Source organism: Tubulanus polymorphus, chromosome 3 (genome assembly GCF_964204645.1).
Source record: "Tubulanus polymorphus chromosome 3, tnTubPoly1.2, whole genome shotgun sequence".
NCBI classification, from domain to species: Eukaryota; Metazoa; Nemertea; class Palaeonemertea; order Tubulaniformes; family Tubulanidae; genus Tubulanus; species Tubulanus polymorphus.
In genome coordinates, this window is record NC_134027.1 from 20,226,354 (window position 1) to 20,254,098 (window position 27,745).

Consider the following 27,745-nt stretch of genomic DNA (forward strand, 5'->3'; position numbering starts at 1 on the left):
CGCGATTTTTCTGCGCCTGCGCGAGCGTTTCCATCGCGCGTACCGTTTTATTGCCAGTTTTCATCGACGTCACGGTTTTCGCAGACGACGAATAATGCTTGTTGTGAAACGCCGCGATCGGCGACACGCGTGGTTTAACGATTTTGATCGGATTCGCAACTTGACGATACGACTGCGATTGTTTTTTCGACCACGATGCATCCTTTGTGCCCATCGGAACACTTTCATCGCGGCCGACATGACCTGAAGTTTTATCGGCGAGCTCAGCAGGCTTGTTCAGCTGTGATTGTTTCACCCACACGCTCTTCGCGACAACCGTTTGTTTCGAAACCTTATTCTCAGTTTCGACCGATTGTGCATCGACGCATTCGTCACCCGCCGTGTCCCGCTTCACAGCAGCCGCAGCGGCGGCTGCTGCGTCTTCGAGCATCAGCTTACGCTTCTCCGCCTCGAAGCGTTTGTGCCGTCGCACCTTCTCTCGGTCGTTTCTCGCAACTCGATCGCGCTCCAGACCGGCGGCAATTGCCAACGCATCCTTACTCGCCTTCTCTGTAATGTGCCACGAAAATGACGCCATGAATCGAACGCAATTCGCGCGCAGCTCCGACCACTTTTGCTTTGGGTCCAACTCTGCACTTTTCAGTCGCATCAAACTCTGCACCAATTTCGCGATTATTTCATTTTTGACGCCGTCAATTTTGTACCGCTTCAAATCGAACGGGTCGTTCTTTTCCTCCTCGAGCTTTTTCTTTTTCGCATCGGCGCACGACGGCGGCGTCAACGGGCGTTTTCTTGGTCGGCCCGGTTTCCGTTTGATGACGGTATCCGTGTTGTAAATCTTCTTTCGATCCGAGACGAATGTTTCCAGTCCGTTTCGCGCGGAGTTGTCTGGCAAAAATTCCTTACAACATGACGTGAACGGTTTACTCGATAGGGGCCCATTGACCGCTGCCGACTCCTCATTCTCGCCGGCATCTTTGTCCGGACCGTTCTCGCTTACGTCGTTTTCACCGCCTGGAAGTGGCTTACGATTTATGACCTGATCTGAATTGATCTGTTCATCGCTGTTTTCGGTTATGGGTAATGGACTATCGACATCGAGGGACGACGCAAAGCTATCGCACGTATTCTCCGAAGAATGAACGTCTCCGTTTACTGCGACGGTTGAATCGTCCGTAGCCAGCTTCGAATCCTCGACCGCTGAAGTCGAAATGCCGTCGTCCACACCGCTTTGAACATCGGTCGATTCGTCCGTGTTGTAATCATTTCTCGTTGCCATTTTCTCGTCGTCACGAAATAATCCTTCGAGTATGAACAGCGTGTCTTCGAGCGGATTCAACGAAAAAGCCGTCACCATCGCCAAACGACGCAGTTCGATGTATTTCGCGACGCCGCCGACGTTCAGCGCGCTGTTTAGTACGTGGCACATGTGAACCGGTGATGTGATCGTGTCGATCGGATTCGGTTCGTTGCCGCCGCCGGTGTACGTCACGTAGCGTACGACGTCGACGTGAAACGCTTTCGTGAAGAATTCAACGCACAGCGGTAAAAACTGCTCGCCAAACTGTCGAATATATACAACGATAACAAGTATTAGATTTCAATGAAAAATACAACCATATCAAATATTACGGTACAGCTTAGAATTAACTAAACGAAATTGTGCATCGGTTACGCGTTCAATTGAGACGCATCGTTGCACCTGATTGGAACGAATTTTAAAACCGATACAACGATGTACGTTACGCGTTTAATTTCTTTCCAAAACACTGATCATTTTTCGTTTAAAAAGTGAACTAAACGGAAAATAAACCTCAACGATGTTTAGTTTATTCTAAGCTGTACCGTACATATCAGCAAAAATTTCTACTAAATGCAGGGCTGTCAACCTCTGAAAAGCGCTATCAGTAACAAATCGAAGTATGAAAGATGTTCAATTAATCAGTTATCATCAGTAAGTCCCTCAGTAACATCTTTCATATTTCTGTAATGCATGAAACATATCATATCAGTATTTCACATTATAAATTGATAACAAATACCGAAAATCAGGAACAGTTGGCAGCCCTGTAAATGCAAGTTTCAGCGGATGAACTAATCAGGCTTTTAAAATTGATTCAGGTATGGGTTTTATTGGACTTAGCAGGGTTCATAGCCTCAAGACCAACCAAAATTCAAGGCCATTCAAGGCTTTTTACCCCTATGAAAAACATTTTTATGGCAATATTTTCTTGCTTCATCCATTCAAAAACAATCAAAACAGCTTTAACGGGGTTCATTGTGCCACTGCTGACCCGAATTCACTGATATTTACCGACACAGCCAACTACAGCAACTTTGATAAGAAATTTGATAATTTCAATTTTGAGCCAGTGACAAAATACCTACACTAATTACTTTTTAATTAGTTGAAGTACAGAATTTCCATGGAAATATATTGAAAAAAATAAGTGTGAAAACAGTATTGGGTTGAATTCAAATGAGGGGAGAAAACTAACTTTTTGCAAATAATTAAGATGGAAATATCAAGAAAAAAATCTTTCTTTCTTCTTAATTAAATCTGATGCAAACACAACTTTTTTCAACCAGATGTTTTTGGCGGGATTTCAGACGGGATCCATGGTCCAAGTCAATTGATATCATCTCCATGAAAAGCGCTATAGGCCTACATGCAGTAATCACACACAACTGAATGATGATTCATCATGAATATACATAGTAGTGGGTTTTCCCCAATGACTCAAATAGACACCTACTGTGCAACACAAGTCTCCAAGGATAAAAAAAAGAAATCAATACAATTTATATACCATGCATTAGACATCGTCATGCTGATATCAAAATTTCCATCATTACAAAAACAATCATAAATCTACAGATTTGCAACATAATCGAAATTTGAGGCCCTAAAATCAATTTTCAAGACCAAAGTGCTGAATTCAAGGCTTTTCAAGGCCTTGAATTTCCTTTTGACTAATCAAGGCTATTCAAGGATTTCAAGGCCTGCTACGAACCCTGCTTAGGGACCAAATTCTACATTTATGGGTTTGACTCTGGGTTCAGTTCATTTCATTTGCCCCGGAGGCCAGTTCGAGCATGGATCAAATTTCACTCCGAACTGAGATCACTCAGTTGTGGGTTAAATAGGATTCACAAACCCATTTCCACAGTTGTGGGTCAAATTCGACTCTTGAGCCAGTTCTAAATGCGTGGATTTAATTTGAGTTATTTACATAATTCTACAGCTGAGGGTAAATTTGACTCTGAACCAAGTGCGACAGACTCTGAACCCTGCTTTGTGAATTTTTCTTTTCCTAGAACCACGAAACCATTTGATACACATCCATTTTCTATACTTACAAGTTCGACTAAAGATGAGACAAAGTATGACATTTGCAATGAATTCTTGACGAGATCTGACATTTTACGGATGCTCTGAATAAAATTATCGGTCTCCGGTTGACTCTTGCGTTGCAACGTCACCCAAATTCTCAACAGTTCCTAAAAACAAAGGAGACATGCCATCCATCAATATCATATAACTGTTGGCTATAGATGAACTCAGACAAAGCAGTGAAATTATGACCTCTGGTAACCATGGTAGACTAGAGGCAGGCCCTACATATCCGTCACTACTGGATATCATTTCAAGGAGTTTTTAACGAAGATATTTCAAATTTTGAGTGTCTGCATCACTTTCATATTCCATTTCTGTGGCAGACCCATAAATCTTGGTAAACTATTATTTCAGTGGTCTAGTAACCAAATCACGACGACTAATAATCTATACTTTAAAATAATACTTACTCGGGTGCAACAATACGAAGACGGGCGGATAAGATCTTGAGCTAAAAAGGTTGAACTCAATCGCAAAGAGACATTGTCTAATGAGTCGTCGCTGCAGATCCGGTGTAGAATGTGAACTCCGATATGACACGACGTGTCAGAACACTGTAAACGAAACAAAATTCAATGTTTATTTGATCATTCATACTGATAATATAGCCATGGTACATCGAAAAGACAAAGTATCCATAATAGACGTTGTCTCTCTTGGCCAACACCAGTAATGCAACAAACTTCACGGGATGCCACCCGGGATATCTCAGAATAAGGTGTTGTGCATATTCTCGGAGCCAACCTTATTCGACGTACATTGTATTCGATGAAGACCAAAACAGGGCTTCACGCTACGATTCATTTCGAAGACAATCAAACCTGATGATACTGTATACATCTGTTTTCACGGTTAAAATACAACTGGTTTTAATCATCTACAAACACAGTCAGAGTATTCACATTCTACAAACCAAATTCATGCCGTTCGGTTTGACTCAAAGCATGGCTGAATCCTTATACATCTGACTACACGGTGTGACAACATATTCCAACCTACCAACTGTTAGTGTGACAGAAGCTATGTCTTTTGCAATTATACCTAACGGCCTATTTTTCTTTTTAGAGAGCCAGTACGACCTGCTCTTGCAAGAACAAAGCAAACCGAGATATCTAGCCTGATGAGTGAGATAAAACGATGACTTATTGCGCCTATGAAGCATTTTGTGCATTAAGCTAGGGGCACACGAGCATGTTTTTTCGCCCGATCGCGGCGAATTTATAAATCGCCTGAAAAAATTGGCCGTGTGGCCGCTAACGGCAATTGTTGCTTCCATGTGATTTGTTAACTCTGACTCCTACACTAAGTGGTGGTCGTTGACTGAATTATGGTTTGATCGCTACATGTACCAGCTCGTATCCGGCATATAAATTTGTTGAATTCAATCATCGCGATCTGGCGAAAAAATACGCTCGTGTGCCCCTAGCTTTAAAGAATTACTTTAGGCCTACCTTTTGATGGAAGTCATTTAACATGTCCAATCTGTACAATAGCATCAAATGAATCGAGAGCATGTTAGCGTCCACACTGTAACGAGGCAACCGCACCAACCACGTGGTCAGATTCATTGCAAAATTCTCGCAACCGCCATCCAGTAACATGTCAACCCGTAACTTCAACAACGCGCTATCCTGTGACTTAAAATACTCGAAAACTGAAAGAAAAATATAACTGTTTGAAGAAAAAAAAACCCTGTTACAATCAATGTTACAGTATGTTATAACACGATATCTTTTATACATAATGCCAATTTCTGAATTTTGCAGATCATGGTTCACTGCACAAATAGCAAGTCTCTCGCAATGCCATAAGATTAGAACCTAGGGAGAGCAGCGTTCCGAGGTTGCAGGTCCATCAAACCTGCAACTGCCGGAATCACAAGTTCAACCCTATAAACGTACTTGACAATTATCAAAACTAGAATGTCGCTGAAGACGACTGATGCCCCATGTCAGGTGAAACGCCTGAGTGTAAAATACACCGCGAACGTATGTCAACCTATTTCTGAAGGATGGAAATGAAAAATACAAAACAGCTTCCGGTGACCTTGACCTTTGACCTCCAGGACTCGAAATCTAATCAGTCACTCACGGTCTCTCGGGTAACCCATCCATTAAATTTCACAAAGTTATCTTATACCGTTTATGAATTAAGAGCCCAGAAATGAAAAATACAAAACAGCTCCTGGTGACCTTGACCTTTGACCTACAGGACCCGAAATGTAAACAGTTACTCACGGTCTTTAGGAAAACCCATCCAAAAATTGTCTTAAACCATCTAAGAGATAGAGCCCGGAAATGAAAAATACATAACAGCTTCTAGTAACCTTGACCTTTGACCAACACGAACTGAAATCTAATCAGTTACCCACAGTACCTAGGATAACTCATCCATAGAATTTCAGTAAGTCTTAAACCGTTTATGAGTGAGAGCCCAGAAATGAAATTCACAAAATGGCTTCCTGCGACCTTGACCTTGGATGTACAGGACCAAAAATCTACTCAGTTACTAACCTTATATAGTACAACACAACTGTTGAATTTGATGAAAATCTGTCGAAGGGTTTAGCTGCTAGGGCACGGAAACCACTGCAGATGGACAGAAGGACGGACGATGAAGTGATTCAAAACTGGGCCGCTATACTCAATGACGATAGCAGGGATAATAATCATTGATATGAAATTGTTAATTAGTTGTCATTTACAGTGTATCACTTGATATAGTTCATACCCCTGAATATGGCAAAAACCTGTTTCATAAGTAATCATTTTATTCACGTAATTCTTGTCATAATAATCGTTTAGTAGTAGTAGTTATCACATATCACATACCCATAAATCAAGTTAAACACAACACAATGCTAACTGTTAGTCGATTCACGATTTTACTCAATATTTGAGACTTCGAATGAAACTGTTTATCTTATCTAGTAATCTGTATTTCTCATAAACATGAATTCAATTTTGATATTTTCTGTGTAACAGCATTTGTCCCGCCCCCGGGAGTTTTGGCAACTACCGATTGGTTTAGAGTACATAGTTTACATGTACATCGTCCATTTCATGAGAATAGTCAGTTCAGTTTATATCTCTATACCGAAAAGACGTGTTCGTAGTTATTTGTTTGAGAATCTGGTTTAAGCTGTGGTCTACACCCACAGAATGTCTGGATTATCTTGCAATATAACATGGTTAAGATGAAATCTTGGTGCACAGCTCCACTGTAGTAATGTTCAACTAACAAGAGGCCCACGGGACTTATACCTTCATGACGAAGTAGAAGAATGATTCGATATTCTAAGTTTGACAGATTTTTAACGATGTAACAAGTTTTAAAATAGTTAAGATGGTATAGGCTGTGTGGCGATAATGTTCATTTTCTGTTAATATATCCTTACATGAAAAGACAAGCCCATTTTAGCTACCCCAAAGATCACACTACATGAAACTAGGGGTCCAGGGACACCATGCCCACTTGGGAAGTGGTTCCAAATGCTCAACAATCTAACAATTTCAATATTCAACGCCCCCTGGTGACCATATACAGAATCCAATGACCTTGAAACTCACTACAATCATAGAACATGTCAGCAGCTACGATTTTGTAATTGATTGTGATAACAAAATATGCCTCGTTATCACTTTAATATGGAAATACTAAGTTATTCTACTATTCAACGCCCCCTGGTTACCATATTCAAAACCCAATGACCTTGAAACTCACCACCATCATTGAACATGTCACGAACTATAACTTTGTAATTGATCATGGTAACAAAATATGCCTAGGTACCAATATGATAAGGAAATACTAAGTTATTCTACTATTCAACGCCCCCTGGTGGCCATATAGAATAACTGATGGCCTTAAAACTTGCCACAATCATGGATGATGTCATGAGCTACAACTTTGCAATTGATTGTGGTTACAAAATATGCATTGATACGAATATAATATAGAAATACTAAGATATTGCATTATTCAACACCCCCTGGTGGCCATATACAAAAACCAATGACCTTGAAACTCACCACAATCATAAAACACGTTATGAGCTACAACTCGACCCAATTTTTGTTATGCTGATGGGCCCTGGGGGAATTCACATATATCAGAAAGATCAAGGTAATTGATCAAAGCGTCTTCAAAATTTCCCTCAAAAAGTTCAAAAATGTGTAAAAAGTGCTGATTTTGGCGAACAACAATGGCTGCCAGTCGGCCATCTTGAATCTGACAGGGCCAGTTTTTGGGCTGAAGATGTGTCTAGGGTAGATACATGTGTAACCCAAATACCAAGACATTACCTTGAAGCGTCTTCAAAACTTCCCAAAATAACTGGATTCCGTCTACGGACGGCGGGATGGACGAACGGACGGACGAAAAGTGAACGCAATAGTCCGCTGGGACTAAAGTCCCAAGTGGGCTAAAAATGCATCAACAATTGGTGTAGGCATCGTGCTGAAAAGAAATCCAAGATGGATGGCAACCCTGGTAGCCATACTTGAACTCGATTTTCAATAAGGGGTAGACATTTCACCTACCAAAATTCTTACAATAGTATCATGAAAATGCATCAAGGATTGCAGGCCGTTTCGTGCTAAAAATTCAAGATGGCTGACCTGGCGGCCATATTTGAGAGCCGATGACCTCCATATACAAAAGGCATGGACAGCTTACCTACCTTGATCCTAACACCAAATTTTGCGGAAATCCATCAAGAATTGCGGGCTGCATCGTGCAGACAAGAAATTCAAGATGGCCACCCCAATGGCAGCCATATTTGATCACCAATGACATCTTTTTACAATAGGGGTGGACATCTCGCCAGACCCAATTTCAAGCTAATTTTCAAAAAGATTCAACGCAAATTACAGGCAAATTACTGAGTCGAATTCAATTCAATTCCAGAGGTCCTGGCTTAGGCCTATGCAATAGGAGTCAATTAAGATTCGACTTTTTGAAAAACAAGCACAGATGCCTATTCAAATCACATGTAATTAAAAAATTCAGTGCTTCTTATTTTGATGTCCCTGTTTTCATCGGGCACGTGGTTAAAATTATTGTTTACATCGAACGTCTTCAACAGCTGATACAACCGCACCCGCGTCTGTCAATCATCTTAATTGATTCATATACTAAAATTATCACTATGAAAAACTATGCGGTGGATCAATCCAGAATTTTTCAGTAAAATGTCAGACACTAGGTACCTTTCTTCAAAGGTTCATTTGTTTAATGTCATTAACAATCAGTTATATAATACTTTATTCATAACTTTGAAGCGGCGCGCCGGCAGCAAACGCTCAAGCAAGGTCAGTCAGGTAGGCCAACAATAACACGAAATAGACCACAATTTTGCCGGTTAAGAGCGTCTCTCCACATAAATTAGAGGGACTGTAATGGACCATTTGTTGATACAAACCTTTAATTAACTTCGTATGGATATAATCAAGACAATTCCGCCCTATAATTACACTATTCAAATGATCGACTCGCAGCTAAAACATGGTGCAGCCATTCAATATGCTAGTCACGATGTACCTCTACACACATCAAAATCACACTTAAGTTACAAGTGTTGACTTACGAGAAACGATCGAAATCTAGCAATTTGATTGGGAAAATAGCAGCACTACAGTTGAAAAATGTTGATAAACCACCTCCGACTGTCTAACTGTTTAAAAGCTTTGCCTTCACATGGAACTATTTCCGCCTTATAACAGGTGCACTCTGCCGCCGTGATTCGCCCATTCAACAATGAAAACTTTCACATGGTCTTACTATTGGCATTTTCTTATAATTTAGGGAAATATTTAAGAAAAGCGAAATTCCACATTCTATACTAATAAGATTAAAGTATTTATTCGTTTGACAAATCTTCCTCTGAACTCCCACCAACAAGTTATAGGCGGCGACACGAAAATGACGTCATCGACTCACTACCATCTTATAACCTTCATGACTACGTCATGAAGGTAATAATATCAATAAACATGGTAGGTGCCATTTGTGCCACCAAGGAAGAGCTAACAGGAAGTTACTCTCAGAACCATTCTAAAGGGATCAATACAGTTGATCCTAAAAATCTGCTGCCTACCACTTTTTTGGGAAATTTATTCCCATACCTTCTCTAGTCTTACTTTCACCCGATTTCTCCCATCTTTCTCACCTTCTTCGTCGGCTAGAGACTCATCCGCCGATAATATTCGAACTAGAACCGGATTTGACCACGGCTGGTCTAGAATGTCTTTCATGATCGCGTGTTCGCCGTCGGATGGCTTAACGAACGATTCATTCAATTCGTCATTCAATAGTTTCTTATTTTCATCATCGTCGTTGATTTTCTGCCATTCGTTGCTAAGAACCAGCTTAGCCGATTGTCTGCGAAAATCAAAATAACGGAAATAATTTACAGAATTGACAATGAATTCAACACAAACCTCACCGAGCCAACTTCGACATCAGGAGCCAGTTTTATATAGACTGGTTTTAATCTTAATCTGGTTCTAAGCCAATCGGGAATGTAACACCAGCTATCCCGCCTAAGGGACGAGCGTTCATTCAGTCTTTAAGAGCAAATGCCATCAAAATAGAATATTGTGTAAAATTCATTTTCAAATGTGATGTATTCACAAATATCAAATATGGAACTGGTTTGAATTTCAGTTCAGCCATTACTGAGAAATATCACTTTTAAATCAGCAATTTCAGCACGTGCTCGCTGTTATTGTTTATGTTAGCAGGTGCATATTTCTGACGTCATCTCTGACAAACACTCGCCGCTTCCAGTCATTTCACTAGACATTTCATGCGGTATTTTATCGTTTTAGGAGTGATTTGAATAAATAAACTCTTGCCATTGTAAGTGTTGCTACCGTTGTATACGCCATGATAACCGTATAAAGTGAGTAGCACTGTAGGTCAGTATATATGGTGAACAAATGCTGTTTATTTTAGCGATTATACACAGGCTTCATGTACTAACGCGCACATGTGCTTGTGTTGATTGTCATAGTTAACATCATAAATAGCGCCACCCCCTGGTTGAATATGAACTATACGCACGGAGTGAAGGATAAATAGATAACTATTCCGCTAACTATTACGGCTAATTCGTGCTCCTTTTTTCAATAAGTCACATCTCAGGTCGCTATATGTATACTAAAGTTTCTTCTGGCTAAGAAATCACGGAAAGTACAATTTTGATGGCATTTGCCCTTTAAGTTATCAAAATACGAATTAATCATTAATCAACATTGAACTGAATTTCTAGGCTTCTGAATCTATACATTAAGCTATCACCGGATCCACCAAATATATGTCAAATTCATTTTACTTTTCAATTAATTCATATATTTTTCTAGAGAAATATTCATTCGAATTTAGGAGAAAAGTAGAAGAAACACGGACTCCTAGCGAACCTGAAGGATCCTCGCCATAAACAGAATCCTTGATTGCCACAGGAGTATTCAAGGTTCCCCTCCCATTGTCACTTCAGTTACCCACCTAATGTTGGTTTTATGGACAGATATTTTAACTTAAACCTGGGGTTTAAGCCCGGTCCTAAGTTGTTCGATTTGCTACGGAACTAAGATGGGCACGAATTGTTGTGTAGGCCCTGGTGATTAGGGGATATTCCTTGCCAGACAAGGCTTCAAAACTTGAAATCTTTAGACTGGATACATTCAAAATTGATTTTCTTTAGGACCTTGACATCTAAAAATTTGAAAAAATAATCAACAAAAGTTTTTTATTGATGGTTAAGGTTTGTATGCATCTAAATCAGTTAAAATAAACAGAATTAAATAAATCAAGTCTAGGCCTATATCAAAATAAACTTAGAATGAACCATACTGTCTATGAAACATGGTCTCACTTTATGGTCTATTACTATGCATCAGTTTGTTCAGATTAATTGCATTCGAAATAAACAATTATTTGTCGTGAATTTGTTTTTTCTATCAGCGATTAATCTATGCACCCATCAATCAATTGGACTAACCCCCCAGCTCATAGACTCAATTGTTATTCGATGAACTTGACATCCACTCAATATCGAAGTAGCAACGATGAAAAAATTGTCGAACGGACAGAACCACAAAAAGTACATGATCAATTTCTTTTAGTCCCCAATGAACAGAAATTGAGTGAAAATGTGCATCCCACTTGTGATGCTCTCAACAGGTTCTACTAGCAGGGCAGGTCACCCTGCTGTGTTAGGCTACACTACTGTGCTAAAACTTGATCACCCCGCAGAAACATAGCTACCTGGTATGTGATCACTTTATTCATTTGCATTACACTTAGGCAGACCACATTAGGTCCGTGGAAGCGGTTTTTCAATACACAGGCCTCACAGTGCCCTTTAAAAACCTAGAGGATAGTTCTTAGGTTCTTAGAGGACATGATTTGCAGTAGAGGACATAGAGGACAAAAATTACTAAAATAATGTATCGGTAACATAAACTAAACTATGCATATCTCAATTCTCATGGAATGTTTTTGATAATTGATTTCAGGTACTTGAACAATTGACCAAATCAAGGTATTTGCAGAACAGTCATAATGCATATTACATGAAATTTGATCGGCTCAATTTAACCCGAACCTTATGGCGAACCTATAGTGACTGTGATGTAGAGAGCTCAACTCGAATGCATCTAAGCACATTCAGTCAGCTGCTAAATTAAGGTACAGTATGTATAATTTTAGAATTAAAGATGGCCACCAGTCGGCCATATTGGATATCTTTACCTAGTTTTGTCATATTCCATTGACCATTTCATTTCACTATCTCATATGAAAAATGAAAGCTCTACATGGAATATCATATATCAGTTGATAGCCAAAACATGCATTTTCAGAAACCAAGATGGCAATCAGTCAGCCATATTGGATGACACCATGATCTACGTAGTGGAGTCATATGAAGGACAGGGTTCTTACAGATCAGGAAATCCAAAATTCCCTGAATTTCCCTTATCCTTGACCTACGTTAATGAGAATTCATAGTTGCAGACAGGATGTATGATCAACAACTGATTGAATGCAAACCTGGATCAAAATGTTGCACGAAGGCCACGTGTGACAGACAGTAGAAGATTTTACAACTGTATCATTCTGGAGCTACAGAGCTTCTAGAGTTTTGTGTCAAGAAATAAATTATACACATATCCGATACTTACAAGAACAGCCAATGCTGCAGGTCATTAACTTCGGGAATTGCTTTCAGAAATCGTTTGTTTTGGCGAAATTGTTCCAAAGCGAGATGCAACCCGGACACTTGATCGCTGAAATCATGTCTTGTACCATCGAGAAACTGACCCATAATCTAGAAACAAAAATGTCCAACCTAACAATCGGTTTTGCTGACAATAAATCTATTAACCTACATTGCAAATCTTGAGATGTTACAATTTTATATGTAGGCTACGTATATAAAACGCTAGCAGCTAGAGAGCAGGGGTGGTTTTACACTGCACTCATTGCATGTTATGAGGTTCAAATCCCTGCGAGGCAGAAATGTGGCACTTTAACGATGTCACCAGGTTCACATTCCAGCAGCCTATGTGAGGCAGGACTGTGACGTATATCGCAAGGCCATCATGTTCAAATCTTTGCAACGGAAGAATGTGGCAGTCTTGCTGTCTTTAGATTAGAATTCCTGTAAGGACGGGATATGGCCGAGTCTCATGATGCCGTTTTTAGAATTGAATACTTGAATAGACAAAGGGCCATGAATGATCCTGCCTGCATTGATCAGGCAATGGGATACCAGCTAGGTTACAGAGGGAGAGTCAATGATAATTCACCAGGATCACTTGGTACTGAGTTACAGCGTTTTTATTTTTTTTTCAAAGTTATTACGCGTACGTGACCATACGACAACCTCCACAGATTAGCCGCACGTGAGTTCTCTCTGCGCATGCATCAATTATCTACCCACGCACATGCGTGAAAGAGGTTAGGTGAGGCTATATGTAAATTAACTTTCGTAAACCATGCAGCATGTGCGGTAGTCGCAGTTTAGCCCTCGAAAAATTTGTTTCGGGATTAAAGTAAATTAAAGGGCACATAATTTGTGCGCCATAAAAAATAATCGTCTTTCAGTACTAGGCCAAAAGCAAAATGTGAATGAAATAAATTGCCCAAAACCATTAAACGCAATCTAAGGCATTTTTTTTACTCCAGAGGGCACTATTCTAAAAGAAACATAATTTTTGCTCTATAAATTTAATCGAAAAAGGGCAAATTTCGCCAAAAATCTAAAAAAAGCCACAAGCAAATTGAATGTGAAGGCAAATTTAGTGGCATGATACAAATGAATGGCACTCAAACTCAAACTCGCTCGTTGGGCATTAATACTGGCCCTTTTCAAAGTTGGTACCCTTTTTTCACTGTGCTGTAGTTACTGTATGGCCCTGCATCCGCGCCTGAAATCAGTGAGTCGACCGGCACTGATATGGGTCTTACTACCTATAACAAGGTAAAAGTGCAGATCAGCACCTCTCGTAAATGGTTCAATCAATTACATTAAATATCACTGATTGAGACTCAAAATGTCATCAGCAATTCATTACACTGGTTTATTTTATAGTATCTTCACTAGAAAGTAGATTTTTAGCCTGGATTTTGTCTTGAGATCGTCACGATTTTTGAACCAGACGCCATATTGGATGGGAAAATCTAAAGTGAAGATTTGCTTAGAATATTTGCTGAAACGATGTTTCATGACCAACTCAATTTGAGGATGAAAAATATAAATTTCTTGTCAATTTCAACAATGATATCTGACAATTTGGTTAGCATTAATAACCTTAGTGACAGTTGACAAAAATTTGATTAGTTTATGCACTGATTACCCTCACATCGTTTCAGTAATTACTTCAGACAAATCTTCACTTTAGATTTCCCAATCCAACATGGCGTCCTATCGAAAGATCGTCACAATTCTGAGATAAAGACCGGGCCAAAAATCTGCTTTCTAGTAGAGATATCATAAGATAAATCACTGCCTGCATTGGATTCTGTGAGACATTCTGAAGTTAGAACAGTGATTTGTAATTCAGTAGATTGCGTCAGTCACGAGAGGTGCGGATCTGCACTTTTACCCAAGGCAAAGGTTTCACTAGGATTCAAACAGATAACCTCTCGGTTGTGAGTCGAGGTTGTGAGTCAAACACCTGCCTTATCCACAATGCCACAGGACAGGACATGCTCACATACGGCTAGGCTGTAGTGTGTGTGTGGTAATCGCCTTAGGCGTACAACAGTCTCGACGACGGTACGGGTAAATTAACAACAGCATGTTTTTTCTATTTTCGACGAGCGCAAACTTTTTTTGCAAATAAATCATATCTATTGGGCAAAAGTGTATTATAATTTTCTTTACTGATCCATGAAATTTGGGTCATATCTGAAATTCTAACGATCCGAATAAATCGTATTCAAAAACAGTGTTTTGTGTCACGTAGGCCACCACAAATAATCGGCTAAATAATCGTCGCAACAGCTTCCGATTTGGGAATTTTTGCAGATTTAAACATCGTTTTCGGCAGTTTAATTTCGACTTGCACCTGTTGAAATTTGACGCAATGGTGACGAGTCGATTGTTCGTCTTTAGCGGCTTTCAGATGACTGGCTAACACCTTCATTTTCCTACTGAGATCGCATATACTAAGTTCCGAAAGCGTCCGATCTACTAGGCCATCATCGGCCATGGTGTTGGCGCCAGCATCGGGATTGGTGTTTACATTCCCGATTGACAGCTGGCGCCACTGTACGATCAGTCTTTCGTAACCGACGCCGACCAAGCTCAAGGTCGTCGAGCGAATATTTTGGGAAAAAACGAAATATTGAGATTTTTTAATTTTGTAGACTCAGTTGATTATTACTAAGAAAAATGCTGGTTTCTAGATTATTGAGCAGAGTTCAGGGATGTGCAATACGAGTAATGCTTGCAGTTGGACCTCGAAACAAACCGGCGTAAGTAACTTGTTGGATTTTTTAGTAAGCAGTCAGGAACACTTTCCAAAAACGGCTTAATATTATTGCCTTATTCTGCCAATTTCGGCGTTTTCCGCCAATTACGGCAGAATCAGCCGTTTATGGATCACTCAGTTTTGAAACTTTCACAGTCGTTTATGGCTTAATCAGCCAGTTTCAGCTCACTAAGTTTCGAGTTTTGCTTTAAAGTTTTTTGCGCACTTCCGGTCCAATTAGCGCACGTTGCCGATTAAGTCATAATCTCAAGCAGACGATAAGCTTTCATATGACGCTAGGATGGAAATTTTTGAGCTAGGTAAAATGGTTAAATTTACGTTTTTCTAAATGATTACGTCATATGAAGCCCAAAAACTCCTGGAAAACTCTCAAAACTACTACAGCATGAAACAAGTTTATTAATCATGATTTTTGTTACAAATAAATGTGGGAACAAGTTTTAAAAACTATTATAAAGTTTTCAAGTAAACGTTGCCATGGGTACACATAAAAACATTCGCCATTTCTGGCGTATTCAGCCGTTTTTGGCGTAGTTAGTTTTATAACCATAAACTATTAAGCCTGCATTATTGGCATTCCACTTGTTATACATGAGGATTCCACTTAGACGTTTTCCCTAGTGTCTACGCGGTACTTTTTTTAGGAATTTTTAAAATAATTAATTTGCTGAGGTGAACGTGTGTGTAAATATTATATGTTAAAAATAAAAATAAAAATAAAATTATTATCATTATCATTCTCATAAGACAAATCAATCGTGGACGTAGAAACTAGTGTATCAAAAATCTAGTTTATAAGTGTTGCCCATGGTCTTATCTTGCCTTATAAAGCATAGAATGGTTGAGGGATATATTGGACTGCAAATGATGTTGGTTAATTGAAGGTAATTAAGATCTTCAATGCCTCCCAGCTAATTGGACTTGTGATGGATAGTGATTGAATGAATTGGTGGCCCATGACGGTACAACACTCAAAATCAATACAGCCGTATTTGGACTCATTCCAAAATACAACAAACATTTTTGAAACAATTTGGGAAACATGTACGTATATATTTATTACATAGAATACAGGCATACAGGAAGAACAGAATTAAACTACTGTTGCTATCAGAAATTCTGTACATTTATGTTTAATTCTTTCTTGAAGTCTGGAATGGATCAATGAGATAAATTTTTCAGCGAAAATATACAAATGTATGCCAGCAGAAAAGCGATGATGTCATAATAGGGACTCCCATGGATCTAAGCACTATAAATAGCACCTGTAAAACTATCTACGCTAAAAACGCCGTAACTAGCGATGTAGTTTTATAAACTGTAATAGCTGAAAACGGCGGAAATGGCGTTTTTTAAGAACAAGCCTAAATGGCAGAAAACGCTGATTTCGGCTAAATTGGCAGAAGCAGTTTAAAACTGAGTGATCCATAAACGGCTGATTCTGCCGTTATTGGCGGAAAACGCCGAAATTGGCAGAATAAGCCGTTTTTGGAAAGTGTTCCTCTTCGTTGTGTTCACCGGTTGTCCTTTCTTAATTTCTTTAATTTGTACTGCGTCGGCCACGATAGCATGTATCATTGGCGCAGGGAGGTGTGCGTTCTTTATAGTTGACGCTCTGCGGGTTCACGCTGGAACGGATGTGGTAGATATCGGCCTGTGTAGCCTACATCTGTTCCAATTGTTAACTGTCTTTGAGAAGAAAGAGTTCGTGTACTCTTCGGTTTTCGCTTGAAATTTATTAGGATCCTTCTTTTTACCGAGATGCATGCACCGTCATACCGCGATGAACCGAGTGAACAGCATTGATTCGATCATCCGATCCAGCAAGCCCTAAAGCCACATTTAATTACAAATCACAACTTCAACAACCGACTCCATAGAAGAGGGATTCATAGTCGCCCTCTGCGCTACACAGCAGACCATTGCCTTAAGCGGGCCGCACACTAGCGTCAAAGCCGTTGCAACAAGTATGCCGCGGCAATTTATCAGCAACATCGAAAACTTTTCCTGCACACTAGCAACAATGACGCAGCTTCGGGTGCTGCCTCTGCCACTTTTGTAGGTCAAGTGGCCAATAATGTGATCTCAACGCGTGTGCATTGAAACTAAATCCTGGAGCACTGCTGCAAACTTAGGCGCACACTCAGGCGTACTTGCCTGATATAAAATTTTTTAGATGTTGGCATCAAAGCCACAAGTGGTAAAAACGCCTAACAATTTCACGCGCACACTAGGTGATTTTGACGCCAGCGTCGCAGCCGCTACTGTGTGGGGGCTTAACATTTTAGTTTATCTATCACTCTCTCCCGTTGTGTATACCCAATGCGATTGTTGCGTTGCAAGTGAGTCGGTTGCGGTGCGATTGTCTGTGACCGTGCGACTAGTTAGTGCCAGTCACAAGAGCGCGTTGGTCGAAGCAACGCAATCCGCAATTCTGGTTGACACTTAGTTACTAAGAATGGCACCAAACAACACAAAGATAGAGAGTTTAAATTCCTGGTTATTACAAGGGAAAGGTAGCTTTCTAACCCTCAGATCGAACATAACAACTTACTTGTTGCATTTTCTATCACCATCGACCGGTTCCATTTCATAATCGGTAGGCTTTCATAATAGTCTTGACTTAAAGCTAAAATACTGGAATTTATGGGCTTAACAGCATGAATACAGAGATTAAATTCTCGATAAAAGACATTTTTCGAATATCTTCAAAAAAATTATCTCATTACCATTATGGACCCAATTCCACAGTATTGTGTTAAGATTCGACTCAAAGTTAACTCATCGAAAATGAACTAATCTTTACTCAGAGTTAGGCCTAACTCAAAACTGTGGAACTGGGTCATGGTAATGAGATGCGTTTTGAAATAATTTTTTTTAAGGATTCGAGAAATGTCTTATCGAGAATTTAATCTCCTCTTGTTGCGTCGCAAGTCACAACGATTGTGGGTTCGAATCCCATATTGTGGACTGGGTTCGAATCGCGTCACTCCCAGTCACAAGAGCTCGTAGGTCGGTTGCGACAAAGAACCCTGGTAGTCGCAACCCATCACTGGGATTCGCAAGGTAGCGTAGGTCGTGAGTTTTTGCGACGCGATTGTCGCTGGCAGTGAGGCTGACCTACACTCACCTTTAGATCTGTCTATATTTCATATGTCGCGGAATTAAAGGAAATAACGACTTTTTTGGCTTGGACACAGAAATTCATTCGTTGAAACTAATATTTCTTTGTAGACGATCTCGTAATGAGGGTTGGCTGTATATCCTTTCTTGCTGTAATTTAGATCCTCAATTGCCAGAGTAGGGTTGCAGGTTCTCCATTGTTTGAATAGATAAGACCGTGCCATAGAGCCAGGTCACCTGGTCATGACTGAACTGCTGAGTTCCGTAAGGAACTGCAAACCTGAGGTGGCATCCCAAAGTAATGACGATCACGTTCATTTCATAAATTGTTAACGTCTTATGTAAATTTGTGGTTTTTTTTCAGTTGCTTTAGAAATTATTCAATCGGCGAGTATACGGGATGTTCGGAAAATGAGGCAGTCGGCGGTTCATTGAAAACATCGACGATCTCGATACTGAATCAAGATCAGGAATCAATATTGATTAACTCTTACAGTCAGATGGGATTCAGATTGAACAATGGAATGAGAGTTATCGGGCCTTGTGTAATATTCCCAAACTCAATTCTTCAATGGAACGTAAGTTGATTATGTACCATGATTACATGTTTAAGATACAAGGGGCTCGTCGCGTATAGGAGGTGGGCTCAAATTGATGTGAAAGACGGATGTCTGCTGAATGAATTGGGGAAAATGTGGGAGCAATTCAAGAAAAGTGTCAGTCTGTCAAAACATATCAGTCTAGATTGTGATCGGTAACCACTTATGTGTACCTCGTCAATGTGAAAAGTCCTGGTATTTTGTTCTGAAAAGATATGAAGAAGCCACTCTTGTAAGGATGTAAAAAAGTGATCCCTGGGCCAATTCAAATCTGGCTTGAAGAAGGAGGGCATTTAGTGAAGTGATTTTTGGGGGTGCCTCTGGTCCAATTTAACTGAAAAACGATAGAGCAAGTTCCTTATAGGAATGGAAATGCGAGCTTGTCACTCAATCAAAAATGAAAAATGACTGTTTGAAAATACAGTAGACAGACATTTTGGGGCCGTAGAAATGTGTTCAATTAAGATCCGAGTTGGATTTTATGAATTATGTTACAAAAAATATTTCAACAAACCTCTGAGTTGATTGGACCCGACTTGAACATAGTCTACTGTGACGACCTCTACGAAGGCTCCATTTGGGAAAATTTTTAAATCACCCTTGAAATACTTGGAAAAAACTTGTGTATTTTGAATTCATATATAACTATGGGAATAACGAGTTATCAATAAGTTGTAACTCAGAATCGAAAGTTCACTTTCAAATGCTGTATTCCACGAGTCTTAGTTTACGTCAACTCAGACCTATGGAAGCTGGTCTTGATTCTTAGTTGAAATCTTTAGGTTTGCCTTATTTTCTCCTAAAATGTTGTTTGTTTTCTAGGTATCAGGGTCACACGATATCAATAAAGATTCTTTGAGTTTATTTACTGTGATTGAGCCTAAACTCGGTACGTAATTCTAGGTGTCTCGCCGAACAAGTGTTCATATTGTCATAACATGTAAATCATAGAAATTTTAGTCTTATTTTTTTGAATTACAGATATTTTGATTATTGGTAAAGGGGAAAGAGAAGCAGCCATTGATAATACTATCCTGCGTACGTTATTGTCACATAAGATTAACGTGGAAATCTTATCAACGGTAAGAAGGGGGAAATTATCAAGTTTTTGTTGGTGCAGGTATCAAATCTGCAGCCTAAATCTACCCTCTTCGTGACATTCACACATCATGTTTTATTGTGTGAAGTCTGGACGTTTGCCTTTTGATGGAGGATTATGCCGGAATCTCATCAATGTTATCAGGTTCAAATTCGTGCGTTCAGACCCCCTTCAAGAAATGTTAGTACGTGAAATCTGGTTAACCTTTCCATTTTGACAGTCTGGTCATTGATAAAGTCTAAGGACTACATATTTGTGTTCAATTTTGATGTCATGGCTAACAGAACTTGTGTAAACAGTGGGGGATCCAGCCTACCGCTACTACCGCTTCAGCGGTACTCACGATTGTAGAAACACCCTTCTATTTTCCAAGTTCTGGTAGAAGTGATTTAAAACAGCCAATTTGAATAATCGACAATGGGTCAACTTCTTATTTTCAATGAATGATATTTCTTTGACATGTGAAAATGTCATATTTTGTGCATACAGAGAAGGACTTGATGCCCTAAATTGACTCAGATATACATGTCTGAACCCTAAAAATTCAAGATATTCTATGACATAGGTGCCCTTCCACAGCTGAGCAGTACTCAAAAACCTAGGCTAGAACTACCCCTGTGTAAATGCAAAATCTCTTGAAAGTGTGCTGATGCAATTTCAATCGCCTGGTTTCATGATTAATTTGTAAGCTCACTAGCCCACTGAGGTATTAAGTCCCAGCAGGCTATTGATTGAACTTTTCATCCATCAATGCATCATTAAAGGCAGTTCTGTGTTAAAGTTCTTACTAGAAGGATGTAACCAACAAGGCACTGTTCTACAAGTTAAAATAAATACTTTAATATTATGAAGGAATGTGTGGCTGTAGTTGCTACCAAGATTAATGATCTACAGTAGATAACGAAGCAAGTTTTAGTCTTGTTCAAGTTCTTCCTAAAATCAGATTCAGTCCAGCAGAACGGCCCATTGTCTGTTGATTCTAGCTTTGGAAAATACATTCATCGATACCCCTGGATGTCGACTACTCGTTGAATTATAGGCATAAAACGGCTTTATGCTGAAGAACCGTTTCATTTTTTTTTTTTTCAGGATCAAGCGTGTTCGACGTTTAACTTTTTGAATTCTGAAGGACGATTCGTTGCGGCAGCTTTGATACCGCCGTCGTACGTCGACCGTTATCATGACGACAGCGTCGACTTGCAATCGGCACTAGATCGCCAGCTGCTCGACAATATCAGCGATTTCACCGTGTTGCCGAAACGATTGCAGAATTTCTCTGACATTCCTGGTTACGCTAACTTCGAGGAAACGGCTGAGTTGGGCTACAAGTCGTTGAAAGGCAGTCTTGCGAAAACGAAATCACGAATCGCAAGTCACACTGGAAAAGGACAGAGGATGCACGAGGAAATGTTTAAAAACTCACAAAATGATAGAAATGATAAAAAAGATGATAAAGAGTGATTCATTACTTGGTATTTCTTATCAGGGTAGTTTCTTTATTTATGCATTCATCAATCTGAAGCTTGGAACCACCCTTTCAGACATTCAACATTGTAGGGTAAAGTCTTGATGACGTTTTTTTAAGTGTGTTGATAAAATGATCAAGCGTTTGTAGTTCATTAATTGGCTGTTCATTTTCATGCCCAATATAATACTGTTCCAGTCAAACATGGCGTAGTTTTTGAAGTAGTCTTCGTATAGTTCATTTTCGATTCGGAATGCCTCGGGTGACGTCCTGAACACATTTAAAGGTCAGATGATCTTGAATTGGAATAATGCCAATGATAAAGTACTGGTATCGAATCCCTGGGGGCTGGTTCTGGCAGCAGATTGAATGATTCCTGTATTAAGTTTTGAAAAATGGTTCTAATAATCTAGAACTTTGTTAGCCCCTAGTATTGTTAATAAACCTACGCTTTTGTCGATCATACTTTCATCTATTTGTTCTATTGTCATACTGATTTTTAGCCCAGATTTAAGCTCGATAATTGGTGGCCATTATTGTTTGCAGAAATCAGTACTTCTATACATTCTGGATGTTTACGAGAGAAATTTTGAAGATGCTTTGATGTCTGGTCAGTGTCAGCATTGTCATAGGACACATCCTCTTACATGGATTTGGGGTTACTCAGCTTTTTAGGAAAAACAATGATTAGATTATCTGCCATTTTGAACATGTTTTCATCGATGAAGTACATATGCATAGATTCCTGGCTCGTACCTATGATATGCAATATGGGAGGCTGTTCAAAGCTGTTTGATAATTTTTCGGGCTTAAACTGCCTCCTCCCATATGACAGATTCCTGATGGATTATGATACCCAGTGTAAGAGGAAGTTGTCGACATGGTAATGGTTCCAACTGAAATTGAAATTTCATTGAGTTTGACCATATAGACATTATTCACGTTATGTCACAGTGTGTTATAATGTCTGTCAAACTGAACTGTGGAACTGAAGTTTGAAAAATTCACAATTTTTTATTGACAGCCATGTGACAGACATTATGATGCAAGTGATCAAAACACCTCCTGACATCAGCTATGAATCGGGCCCAAATAGTATTTGAACTGATTTCAAGTTTGACAGTATATCCAATCACTTGCTACATTGTAGGTCAATTTGATGTCATATGGTAATTAGGAGACAGCCATTATCAATGATAATGGCTGCCTCCTAATGATTCATGAAAGGGTCCTAACGGTTCTTTTGATGCAGTATTCCTTCAGATAGTTCAACTTGGGGTCAATTATTTGTTACGTATTCAAACAAATGGGGATGCGTACATACCTGTATGGGAAGGGAGGTTAAAAAGGTTATTGTATGTTCCCATGTACCATATTTAATAACGAAGCCAGTTTCTCATAGCAAAATTATTAGTAGCTTATGGCAACCCATTTACTGACTTCAATGTTATTCGAAAATAATTATATATTTCAAACATATACTTGGTAGATACCATTGAAGGGCAGGAGCAGTAACTAAGAGACAATGTGATTAGATTGTGATTAACTTCGTGAATACGGTTCTCATTGTTCCAATCTCCTTCCGCAAACAGTTACACTGTAACTCAGTTTTGAAAGGTTTTCACACGATTAGTAGCCAGAAAGAGGCGCTGGATGAAATGTCAAACAGCAGCAATATATATGTTGCTTGGTATGTTTTTATCCGATTTGGGACTTCAATCCCAGCGGGCTATTGCGTTCACTTTTCGTCTGTTCGTCCGTAGACGGAATATACTGGTAGTTATTTTGGGAAGTCTTGATCTTTGGTTTATACATGTATCTACCCTAGATAAATCTTCTGCCAAAAAACTGGTCTGATCAGAATCAAGATGGCCGACTGGCAGCCATTGTTGTTCGCCAAAATCAGCACTTTTTATTATACATTTTTATAGTTTTCATGGGAAATATTGAAAACGCTTTGATCAATTATTTTGATTTTTCACATATTATGTTTGTATCTCCCTATGGTACACCAGCATAAGTGAAATTGGGTTGATCGGACACAAGATGGTCATCGTGTGACCTATTTTGTGCCCAAAAAGGCCATTTTTGCCCTGAATTCTGAGACCTAAAGCTTCCGAATGTTTGCCATTTTTCATTGAAATTCATGATGCTTATGCTTTGAGGGCTCATATATATCAACCAGATTCTTTGATCGGTTAAGCGTGACGCAATCAGCAGCCAACTTGATGTCATTAGTCCTAATTTGTAGATAGAAAAAGGTGTTTTGAGTAAAATATAAATAGGTTTTCAATTTCAGTCTTGATATTTGATAAGTAATATCACTGTCATAGTTTTCATCTCCTCACGTGGAATTGGGGTTACCCAGGTGTGATTGGCTGGTGAGTTTAAGGTCATTGCTTGGGCGTTGAATTTTGAAATTCTCTGTTTGTTGAGCATTTCAAACCACCTACCAAGTGGGCTTGTGTCCCTGGACCCCTAGTTGTAAGGCAACTCCGATATAGCATCAACATCAGTGATTTAGGATTTAGGGTTCATTTCACTAGTTCCTAAACAAAATGTAGACAGTCCAACCCGGTCATTTGATGGGGGTGGTGGTCAATTTGGGTCTGAAATCCAGTATTTACCGAGGGTAGAACTGTAAAAAGTATGATTGCATCTTGGGAAGGGGTTCCTTGAAGAGAAGAGTAAGTAACGAATGAGTGATCCCTTTCATCTAGACTTGAATGCAACTGACAAACAATTGTGGAATTTCAGAATACTACAACTATGAAGACTAAATTCAGATTTTCAGCTAGAGATAAAATTCATCTATTTATTCACACATGTATCTGACTATGGTTTACATGAAATAATATACATAATGAATACAATCCAATCTCGTTAAATTATATTATTTAATTATCAATATTAATTACTGGTATAAATTCTACCGGAAATATATAATTACAACAAAAACAATATTTTACTACAATCAAATAAACTCATTCTTCTACTTAACTAGACAGGGATTTCAACCCTATGGCTTCACATGACTGACATGGTACCCTACAAATCAAGTTGACCAAGTGTACAGCTCTTTCAATTGCATCAGATCATGATACAGATAAACCTTGGTTATCCGCCATTCTCAATCTTGTAAAGGTATCAGTTAGATACTTTGTGACTGGACGATTCTTCGCAACTTTCAAAAAGTTTTGGATTTTCAAGCTCTTGACAAACAAGAAACGCACCTCAATTTAGTAATACCCCGATACATGTGCACCAACTTATTTTATATAATGGATATATGTATCTCAACCTATAGTGGTTTTAGCATATTATTTTGATGCCTGCATTAGCCATTTCAGAAGATGTAATATTGTTAAACTCTGTTCTAGTGAGTTGACTATATGTATATCCGGTAACAGGAAATATGATTGGGTCTACACCCAGCCGAGTCTAAAAGTATAAGATATTTTCCTCTTATTAACCTTTTCTCGAAATATTCAAATAACTTGTACTTATGTGCATCAATCTCAAAAGATGCAGTCGAACTTGGCCAAGTTATCATGATGTTGACTATCTAAATGATGACTAATACTTTGTTTTTGAATACAAATTGGGACTAAAAATGAGTGACGACTTAAGTACCAGTACCCACAGTGGCGGATCCAGGGTCCAATTTTTACTGCCTCACCAAAGAAAAAAGGGCAATTTTTTCAGAAAACTTTCCAGAAAATGCTCAATGCATACAATTGGATATCCAAAACAGCATTCAGGATCCCAAGGAAACAGCTGTTGGAAACAATGTTGTATTGCTGCTGCCAAATGCCGATTTTGGACAGATTCTTAATTATGTCACGACGAATTGACTTAATTTCTTCAAAAACGTGGTATTCAAAGAAAAAAAAACGTCATTCGGGATCGCCGCACTTCCAACGCCACTGTTGAGGCAAACCCTTACTGAATTTTGCTTGATGAGACATTTGAAAAGTATTCAAATTGATTTCCAATTTTTCTGTCTTTCCGAAGTGGGTGCCTCACTCAAGGCATGCGAGGTACCCTAAATCCGCCACTGACCCAGAAATTTGACAACTTTTCTGATGAAGAGTTAAGCGAGTTCAACTGCATAAAACAATCACTGATTTAACATCATTTCAATTTTTAATAATGCTGACCGGAACAACCCTCCACAATATTTGATCACCGATCTTCCAATTTTTTATAAAAGCAATCATCCAGACCAGTTTAAGACACTAGACCTGAAACATTTCTAAATGGAAATAATTATTAACATCAGGCATTAGATCTGTATCACTACAATTTCAAAAAGTAATCATCCTGCAATCGTCTAATCATCGCACAGTATTTCATGTTGGACATTTTTAATTGATAAAGAACTATATGTAGAACAAAATAGCAAAAAATCGAGGACGAGGAAGATTTCCAGGCAGCAGGTCGATTGATAGACATAAGCTTTGAGAATAATTATCGCAGAAATTCCTGGGCATAAAATAAAACAACTGATACAATGTTTTTGTGTAAAGAATTAGAACTACATTATAGTCTGACTAGACGAAAAGAATATACACGTAATGTTTATAATACATTTTAACAAACTGATATAGTACAGCATAGACAGGTTTATGAAACTACGGGTCCAGGAACAACACGCCCACTTGGAAAGTGGTCTGAAATGCTTGACAATCAAAAAATTTAAAAGTTCAATGACCCCTGGTGAAGTTACAATTAAACCAATGACCTACAAAATAACTACAATCATAAGCTACAACCTTGCAATTTAATATGGTTACACATTATATAAATAGAAATACCATTGGTATTTCCATTTAGTACCGACGCAACAATTTGGCGATTTATGACCCCACCCCCTTGTACGCAGCTGCACATTTCACGGTATGCGATTTCATACGTGACGTCCCAAAATTTGGTAGCTATTACTGTGGTTTCAACAACATATAATATATATATATATATATATATATATATATATATATATATATATATATATATATATATATATATATATATATATATATATATATGGCAGCTTCTTCAACCATAGAAAATAGATCTCATATCTACCAGTCTAAAAAGTAAGGGGTCTATAGGTCCAAAGGTTTAATTTTAGGGTTTAGAGGGCAGGGTTAGGGTAAGGTATCGCATAATAATAGATAAAGATATAAGTACTAAATAAAAATCGACACCTTTGTTTCGGCTAGATCGGTATGGGCTAGCACTCACGTGTTCAATTTCCGAATTTCGCAAAAATTACTTAGAAATTTAGAAGTACAGCGAAATTGTGCATGCACAGTGGAGAATCGCGGATCGGTTATTGGAGGTGACTCCAACCACATAAGGGCAAAGGGTCAGGATTATGATTAGAGTTAAGGGTTAGGGTAAAATCTAGTGGGCCAAGGTCAATACGGAAACTCACTACTGATGAGATCCAGCAAAAATTCAAAAACCTGGAACAATTAGGGTTCTGTCTTGTGGACCAATATAAATTATTCAGAAAGAATAAAGAAACTACAAGACAAGAATATCAGCAAGCATTCGCTATGCCGAATCCTAAGACCCTAAAACAATATTCGAACAAGCTCAATTAACATTTATCATATAGTCTCTGATAAACAGTAATGGAAAATCGGATAAATTAAATAAAAAACTGTACTGATAGTACATTGCGCCTTGTTTTAGTGCTGCCTTTCCAAGCGACAGTAATAGCTACCAAATTTCGGGATGCCATGTAAGAAATCGCTACCCATTTCACTTTGCCACCTACCCCCCCCCCCAATACATATGCAAGAGCGATGTTTGTAACAAGAATTTGAAGTTTTTATCATTATAAAACGTTTTAGTTTTGTTTTCTGTGGAAAGGCGGCATCTATGGTACCAGGAATTAATTCTAATTTGTGCAAATAAAATCATCGTCGATGTCGCAGTCATTATTACGAAGTTAGAAAAATGCTATAGAGAACATAAAATCCTTAAATATCACTTCATTTTTAATTTGAATGCGGAATGAACGCTCAATTGCGTGCAAAAATGATTATT

At 38.8% G+C, this 27,745-nt stretch overlaps 1 protein-coding gene across 1 annotated transcript; it reads left to right on the forward strand.

The window, feature by feature from the left end:
* Positions 1-15,205: 15,205 nt before the first annotated feature.
* LOC141902332 (NADH dehydrogenase [ubiquinone] 1 alpha subcomplex assembly factor 3-like) lies at positions 15,206-22,141 on the forward strand. The gene is made up of 5 exons (XM_074790002.1): positions 15,206-15,382; positions 18,887-19,100; positions 19,944-20,010; positions 20,103-20,203; positions 21,310-22,141. Exons 1-5 carry the CDS (start codon positions 15,300-15,302, stop codon positions 21,679-21,681), a joined length of 837 nt encoding a protein of 278 aa, XP_074646103.1. The 5' UTR covers positions 15,206-15,299; the 3' UTR covers positions 21,682-22,141.
* Positions 22,142-27,745: the final 5,604 nt, after the last annotated feature.